The following is an 8512-nucleotide window of genomic DNA, read 5'->3' on the forward strand; positions in this document are numbered from 1 at the left end:
TGCTTTGTAATTCATAAAATGTCCTCTAACTTAATAAGGAATCCATGAAGAAATGAAAAATAATGTTTATAGCATCAGTGTTATTTACCAACTACACTATAATTATATACCAAGAAAGGATTGAAAGGATGCTGCTTACATGGGTGAACATGTTTGTATATGTTATCTCAATCACATTACTTTAGTGAGAACAGATGTCAGCTCAGAGAAGCATGCTACATGAATCAAGGACATGAGTGGTACACAGACTGCAGCTGATGCATTATTTGCATGCATTATTATTTTTATTTTCTCCCATGGTTACATTGCAATATATAAAGGTGAGGTAAGGTGTTAAATAACAATTACATGTTTACATAAATATACTGTGACACTTTCATTACAGTGAAGTTAGATTAACAGCCAACAAAAAAAGCAAACTTTAATTAAGGCAGAGGTACTTTGCAGTATGAATATAATGATTCTCACCTCTTTAATCTTACCTAGAAAGCAATTCAAATCGACCATGTAATTGCATGCAAGATAGTTCAAGCGGAGCACCACTCCTCGTCTTAAGTTGTAGATTTAAGCAACTACTGTAAAAAACTACACAAACAGGTTCGTGTTTAAACAAAAGAAGGAGAGCAGAAATGCTGATTACCATGGTGATGCACTGAAGAGGCTTGACAGCTTTGAGAAAACTGAATTTATTGAAGTAATTTAAACATTTTAAAGTTATGAGCTCTCAAGAGGAGCGTTCTGTTAGCCCACTCCCGGCTGTACGTGCTACATAGTTACTGTCCAAATACCAGCATGTCATTGTGAGCCATGACACACTGAAAAGGGAACGGCTGTCCTCTGCATCAGATATGATCTTCATTTGTTATTGTACTTGGTGAGTTCCTTCAGAGCCCAGTTTTTCACTTCTATCTCCTGTCTTATTTTGCAGTACTCCTCGGCGAGGGCCTCAAATTCCTTTCCCAAGATCTCAAAGGAGGCTAGTTTTAACTCCATAGACTGCTTCTCCACCTGACAGTCCTTTAGCTCAGACTCCAGCTTCCCCCTGCAGGTGAGGTTCAAGAAGAACAGCATGTTAGATTCAACCATAGCTGTTTCTATAACTTCTCTGAAAGCTTGGATCAGGAAATTATGGTTCAAATTCCAAGAGCATTTAAATGACAAACACAAACATAAATAGTTAGAGATCAGCAAATAGCCTCTTGCCTTATTTTTCTATGAGCAGATATTGAGTCGGCTGTGTACGTGTCCAGCTGGATTTCCACCATCTCGGTCCTTTGAAGGAAGAGGAGAAAAACAGAATCAATGTCTGCTTTATTGATGTATAGAATGACTGTATACCAGAAATGCACTGATACTTTGGCATTGCATTCAATCATACCAGCTGATATAAGTTTTTTAATTTAATATTTTAACAGTCAAACATAATTATAACTCACAATATTTAGCTGAGAGGTTTTCTAGTTACATCACTTGAAACAACTGTCAGAATGCCTGTAAATGCACAGAATGTTAAATGTATTTATAGAGACAAAGCATTAAAACCTCCTTACTTGATCTTCTGTATGAGTAATTCACATTTGCTTTCATAGTAGTCCAACTTCTTCCTGTCCAAGTCTGCCTGGATCCTCAGTCTGTGGTCCAAGATGAGAGACTGCAGAAGCTGAATACATTTAGTCAGCTCCTGCACAGACACCACAGAGAAAGAAAAAGCAGAAGGCAAAATATCCCACATTTATGCTATGTACACATGTGATCATTTTTAAGGATTTCATTTCGGAAACTATTTCTAATGAGTGAACTTCTTCAATCAATCAATTTGATAACCTTCCAAAAACAGATGAGACTTATGAGGTTACTTACAGAGAGGTAGAGCTGCACCTGTCTTTGCAGCAGGACTGTGTTTTCCTGGCAGATCTCCTTTAAACTCTCCGCTCTTTTCTTCTCTTTGTCCAGTTGGGCAGACAGATGAGACAACTTGCTGTTCTTCAGACCCTCACTCTCATTCTCTAGAGGAGATGACAAAACAACATGTTGGTCACATGTTTATATAGAACATATGATGGTTGTAAAGGTGAATGAGGGGTTTTACTGGTAGAAATAGATAAATCAGTGTTTAGAGACTGTACCACATTCAGGTTGGCAGTAGGAGAGGAGGCTCAGACACTTTTTCTTGAGATGTTTCTCCAGCTCTCTGGGTAGACTCTGTTTCATTCTTTTCACATTCTGGTAAAAATAAATACAGCATTGTCAGGCACTGATAATCAATATAAAAAAGAGGTTTGGTGCCAATTTTATTTTCCTGCTCTTATACCACTAAACATATTTCGCCGTGAGATCAAAACTAATTTCAGTTAGGTTATACAAATCCACACATAAGACCTTATCACAAAAAAAGTATGTGGGTGTTTTTATGACTCACCTTCTCTAATGGCATGAGCTCCATCACCTGTTGGGGGTTTAGGCCCAGAACAGAGGGCTGGTCCTGGTTGGTAGTGCTACTGGGATCCAGCTGTCTGACACACTGAGCCACCAAGAGACACTTCTCCATCGTCGCATAGAACTACACGCACACACCAACAACCAAAGCAAGTGTTACATGACAGTTATTGTGTATTTTTATCTTGTATGAAATGAGTGTCATCACTCTCTAAAACACTGCTGATTTGTGTGTCCTGGACAGCAGTCTACAGTAAACATGATGTGCACACGTCATATTACAAGGTAGATTTCTGGGTACTGAAATTCAAATGTTTCAGTTTTCTTTAGCTGCCATTTGGAGCTGACTACGTGCAAGAGAAGTCATTTAGTGAGGCCTTAATGACCAAAAATACACATGCAATGATTCACTGACGGCTGTTTGTGCATTTGTGGCATGTGTGAATGAGTAGTGTATGTAAAGTGTACCATGTTCTGGTCAGGGGGTACGGTGGTATGTTGCTTCCTGACACAGTGGTCCTGGATCATCTCTTGCAGCCCTTTGTGGAGGCTCTCAGATCGCAGCCAGAGACGCCTCTGGCCCTGCAGCCTCTGCTCAGCCTGGAAAAAAGCAGCCACATGTGTAAGCACATAATCATGGATATACAAAACCTAAAGTCAGATCTGTGCAGGAGGAGAAATCCATGTTACTGCAATTCTTACTTGTTGCCAGTAGAGGTCGGTAAGTCACTGCTTACAGTGCAATTAAATATCAATAACTAAGCAGCAAATCCAACAGGCTTATACAGTACCAGTCAAAAGTTTGGATACACCTACTCATTCAATTTTCAATATGATTTTTACTATTTGGGTCATTCCATCTCATCTCAGACAGAATTCAGCGAAGTGATTGCAGCACCATCTCAGAATTTGTTTGTTTGTCTATATATTATATTTTATTTATTATCTTTATTATAAATCCATTTTTGCACCCACATGGTATCAATCATTATCTTTTCTTGAAATACAATCTTTTATTAATTTTGTGCCAATATTTGAGGTCTCTACCACCAATGGACATGAATATATTATGAATAAAACAAGGCATGGTAGCATTTTCATAGGACCAAAATGGTATGTCGGGTAGCTAATAGGAGCATGAAAATGTATGTGGAAGTGGCTTCACGTATGGTCATTTAGTGTACAAAGTGTCGATGTCCTTCCATGTTCTCTTCATAGATAAATACACATAGTTAAAGGCACTGTTATAATTCTAGGGGGGAAAAAAAACGTCCATAATGAAGAAGCAGGGTCTTCCCTTATTATCTGTACTTATGTGCGTCCCAGCCTCTGAAATATTGATTGGGGTAAAAGAAATACATGTTTTCTGTAGGTTCATTTTACTATAAGTCATCAATAAATAATTAATAAACACATCCAACCTTTTATGTGGAAACACATTCAGATACTCCCACTGGAGCTTGAGAGGGCCATTTATATACCACTTATTCCTCCTTATGCCAGAGGTTTTATCCAAATATTTCACTTATTTTCAATATCCAGGACCTTACCAGAGACACAATCCCATCTCAAATGCCCTTTATTCCAATGAACATACTGAAAACATGTTTATCCTTTATTTCTTACAATTCCTATGACTCAGAAATTCAATAATCATGGAGATACTGAGGCAAAAAAATGTAATCCTGAAATGGACGTTTTTTGCCATAAGTTAAGTATCTTTCAAATCTGTGTCTATTTTTGTATGAAGGAAAAACAGAAGGACATTAGCATTTTTGACCCTTAATAATCATACATCAAAAAATGTCCATGTACATTTTCATGCTCCCAGTAGCTACCCCACATATCATTTTGAAATGACCAAAACATGCCACCATGCTTTGTTTTATTCATAATATCTTCATATCCATTGGTGGTAGAGACCTCAAATATTGACAAAAAGTTAATAAAAGATTGTTTTTAAAGAAAAAATAATGATTGATATCATATTGGTGCAAAAATGTGGGTTTGTAGTAACCTCAATATCACTCTCGTTTAGGAATTTTGCACTTTTTTCCAAATCTAGGGCCTTATAAACATAAAATGGCATGCAGTACAGGCTTTTAATGGTTTTGGCATACAGAACACATGCTTGTCTTCTATCCTACAATGACTGGCGAGGCTAAGAACAATCCTTGTCAAGATATTAATGCCCAAACATGGCTTCCCAGACAAGGCGTTTTTGAGGCTATAAAGAGTAAATAATAGCAAGGGCTGAAAAATATGAAAACACAGAATTTGAACAGAAATATTTTACAGGCCTTAGTTTTGGGACCATTTATGATATAGACAAGGTCTGAACAAAAACTGAGACGGTGCTGCAACAACCTTATCTGATTTGACACAGAATGACCCATTTTTTACATTGTAGAACAACACTGAAGACATCAAAAATATAAAAGTAACACATATGGAATCATGTAACAAACAAAGTGTTACACAAACCAAAGTATGTTTCATATTTTAGATTCCTCAAAGTGTTTGCTTTGCACTCCTGACATTCTCTCAACCAGCTTCATGAGGTTGTCACCTGGAATGGTTTTCAATGAACAGGGGTGCCTTGTCAAAAGTTAACTGGTGGAATTTCTTGCCTCCTTAATGTGTTTGAGACCATCAGTTTTGTTGTGCTGAGGTAGTGTTGGTATACAGCAAACAGCCCTATTCCACTAATGTAGTAATCCTTGTTATGGCTAGAACTGCTCAACTAAGTAAAGAGAAACGACAATCATCATTTCTTTAAGACATGAAGCCTGTCAATCCAGAAAATTTCAACAACCTTGAAAGTTTCTTCAAGTGCAGTCGCCTAAACCATCAAACGCTATGATGACACCGGCTCTCAAGAGGACCGCCCCAGGTAAGGAGGATCAAGGGTTATCTCTGCTGCAGAGGATAAGTTCATTAGAGTTACCAGCTTTAGAAATCACCAATTAACTGCACCTCAGATTAGAGCGCTCACCAATGCTTCCCAGAGTTCAAGCAGCAGACACATCTCGACATCAACTGTTCAGAGGAGACTGTGTGAATCGGGCCTTTATGGTCGATTTGCTGCAAAGAAACAACTACTGAGAGACACCAATAAGAAGAAGAGAATTGCTTGTGCCAAGAAAAACAAGGAATGGACATTAGACCAGTGAAAATCTGTACTTTGGTCTGATGAGTACACATTTGACATTTTTGGTTCCAGCTTTCGTGTATTAGTGTGATGGTGTGATGGTGTGTGTGTGTGTGTGTCATTTATTCAGAATTCAAGGCACACTCAACCAGCATGGCTACCACAACATTCTGCAGCGAGATGCCATCCCATCTGGTTTGTGCTTAGTAGGACCTTCATTTGTTCAACAAGACAGTGACCTTAAACCCACCTCCAGGCTCTGTCAAGGCTATTTGACTAAAAAGCAGAGTGATGGAGCGCTGCATCAGGTGACCTGGCCTCCACATTCACCCAGTTGAGATGGTTTGGGATGAGTGAGTGAAATAAAAGCAGCTAACAAGTGCTCAGAATATGTGGGAACTCCTTTAAGACAGATAGAAAAGCATCCAACCTCATGAAGCTGGTTAAGATATTGCTAACAGTATGCAAAGCTGTCATCAAAGCAAACAGTGGCTACTTTGAGGAATCTAAAATAAGAAAGATGTTTTGATTTCTTTAACATGTTTTTGTTTACTACACAATTCCATATGTATTATTATATAGTCTTGATGTCTTCAGTATTGTTATACAATGTAGAAAATAGTAAAACTAAAGAAAAACCCTTGAATGAGTGGGTGTGTTCAAACTTTACACAGATACTTTAGCTGTTCGGTCCAACTTTAGTTTACTTTGCTGCATCATGGTAACACTGCACTGTGCATTGCAAATGTGTTTGTCAAATGTGGAAGATATTGACAGTGTGAGCACAGTGTCTACTGATACCTTGTCCAGCTCTGTTTTCAGTGGGACAGTGAGTCCAGTTTGGTCCACATGTTGTGCCAGGGTGGCCAGGAGTTTACAGAACTGAGGGTTCTGGGTCAGGTCCTCCTCTGTCATGTCACACAGTGGGAAGGAGGCGAGAACTGGGTGGGAGGACAGTATATATAACGTTACATTAAATGATGTAAAGCGATGTAAATCACTGTCTGGAGATTCACAACAGCACAACTCTACAAATGTGACTAAATACATACTACTAGCTACTTTCAGATTCAGCCAACGTAGCCTACTTTCACATTAACCCATAGAAAATATTACTTTTGCCATGCACGGCATTAATTTGTCTGAAATAAATTAGATTGCAAGCCCCCATTTCTATATTTTATCATAGAGAGTTAACAACAGTTAACGTAGTAAGCTTGTTTTCTTACCCTGTTGATGCAAACTGTCTCCCTTCCCAAGCGATGAAACGTTTGTAGACTCTGGAGCAGCAGACATTTTCGGCTGAATTGTGCTCCTAATTCACCTAAAAAGCTGTCAGTTTGAGGATTTCTGAAGACTTTTCTCGCTAACAGAAAGGAAAATACGACACGACATGAAAATGTGTACTTCCTGAATCAAGTAGCGCGCGTCTGCAGGGAGCGTTCTTATTGGTTAACTGACCCGCGTGATCAATCCACGTTCTGCCTACCAGCGAGAACTGTATATGGGCCGATAGTCTATAATAAATATACATAATAATAACATTCTCAACAACCATATTCATTTTAAAATATATTAATATTGCTATATTTTTTTAAATGTTTTTTAAATAGAAGTAATGTTACATTATATTCAGGATTTTTTTTAAAAAGTGGCAGAAATCCTTTCAACATTCCTTAAAAGTTCATTTAAAACACTGAAAACAAGTGAAAAGCATTAGAAGTGGATACCAACAACATGAAAAGCACATAATTTACAATAATTCCAAACAACCCAGTCAGGGGTTTCATGGTGGATTGAATAAAGTAGAATCATAGCAATGTTGTTGTAACACCACAGACGTAAACCACAGAAAAATAAATGGTGCATTACTGAGTGTTAGGCTTGATTTAGAACTGACAGAGCAAGAGACCTTTTATCTTCACACACAAAGTATCTGATGTCAGTATCAAGGGTCGGAAATAGCCCATGTGTGTGCCCATAAATTCTCTGCACTTCTCACAATCATAAGTACTTGAGAGGAGTCAAGGCATGCACTTGTGTTACACCAGGCATTCCTCAAACATACATTCTCCATAGTGTGAATGAATTTCATAAATGATCTAAATGCTAGTTCATGCGTCATGCCAGTTCTGGGATAGTCAATTCTAGAAAATGTCAATATGTCCCAAAGCTGAGAAGATCTTTTGATAATATGGATGTATGTGTTTATGGTCAAAACTTGTTTTATCTATCAGTGTCACACTAATAAGGAGAGGACAGTGTTTGTGCCATTGGACGTCTCTGCTCCTGGTGTGGTGGTGAAAACTCACACTGCTGTTCTCATGCCTGTGGTCAAGGCTGTCAATGTGTCCCCCGTGTGTGAGGTAAAAGTCTTACGGCATATCGTGTGGCTGCAGGTTGAAGTTGAGAGATATGGACTGTTAAACCTTTTTGACAAGGGACCCAAGTTAGGCAAATTCAGTCTTAAAAGATGGATTTTCTTAATTTTAGAAACCCAAACGAGCCTACAGTCAAATTAGGGTTCTGATGTGTAGTTTAGACATTGCAGTTTCAAAATAAGATAAAACAATAAAGCATTTAATTACAAAAAAATCCAAATGATTGAGGACATTTGAGAACATCAGTCATGTGTTGTCAATGTTGTAATCAAAGGCAAAAACAAGCACAGTGTTATATTCCATCTTTTCTTTACATTACACCTCAAGCTGGACTGAGTTTGAATGTCATGGCTGGTGTTTGGTGGCTTGTTTTCATTAATCTCGGGGGGTGGTTTCTGTTGCCATGTGGTCATCATCCTCATAATCCTCAACATCATCATCATAGATGTGATATTTTCTTGCCAGCAGCTGCCAGCGCTGGCAGTGGAGCTAAGGTGCTCTACTAGAGCTTGTTGAACTTTCAGGCAGATGTGATTTTGCAAGC

The 8512-nt window shown here is 38.4% G+C and overlaps 1 protein-coding gene across 1 annotated transcript; it reads right to left on the reverse strand.

Moving 5' to 3' along the window:
• Positions 1 to 249: 249 nt before the first annotated feature.
• Positions 250 to 7019, reverse strand: haus4 (HAUS augmin-like complex, subunit 4). The gene is made up of 9 exons (XM_067580103.1): positions 6817 to 7019; positions 6389 to 6528; positions 2905 to 3036; positions 2420 to 2560; positions 2127 to 2223; positions 1861 to 2006; positions 1551 to 1681; positions 1204 to 1272; positions 250 to 1042 (listed from the first exon to the last, which is right to left on the reverse strand). The coding sequence occupies exons 1-9, from the start codon at positions 6881 to 6883 to the stop codon at positions 856 to 858; spliced, it is 1110 nt and encodes a 369-aa protein (XP_067436204.1). The 5' UTR covers positions 6884 to 7019; the 3' UTR covers positions 250 to 855.
• Between the last annotated feature and the right edge of the window lie 1493 nt (positions 7020 to 8512).

The sequence above is a fragment of the Thunnus thynnus genome, chromosome 22, assembly GCF_963924715.1.
Source record: "Thunnus thynnus chromosome 22, fThuThy2.1, whole genome shotgun sequence".
NCBI classification, from domain to species: Eukaryota; Metazoa; Chordata; class Actinopteri; order Scombriformes; family Scombridae; genus Thunnus; species Thunnus thynnus.

Bases quoted from the DNA above. Each gene is read 5' to 3' on its own strand.
- haus4 (XM_067580103.1), bottom strand. From the start codon at position 6,883: ATGTCTGCTGCTCCAGAGTCTACAAACGTTTCATCGCTTGGGAAGGGA. The intron at 2,561-2,904 runs GTACACTTTACA...GTGTGCGTGTAG, and splicing joins TACCCCCTGACCAGAACATG to TTCTATGCGACGATGGAGAA. The intron at 2,007-2,126 runs GTACAGTCTCTA...CATCTCCTCTAG, and splicing joins CTACTGCCAACCTGAATGTG to AGAATGAGAGTGAGGGTCTG.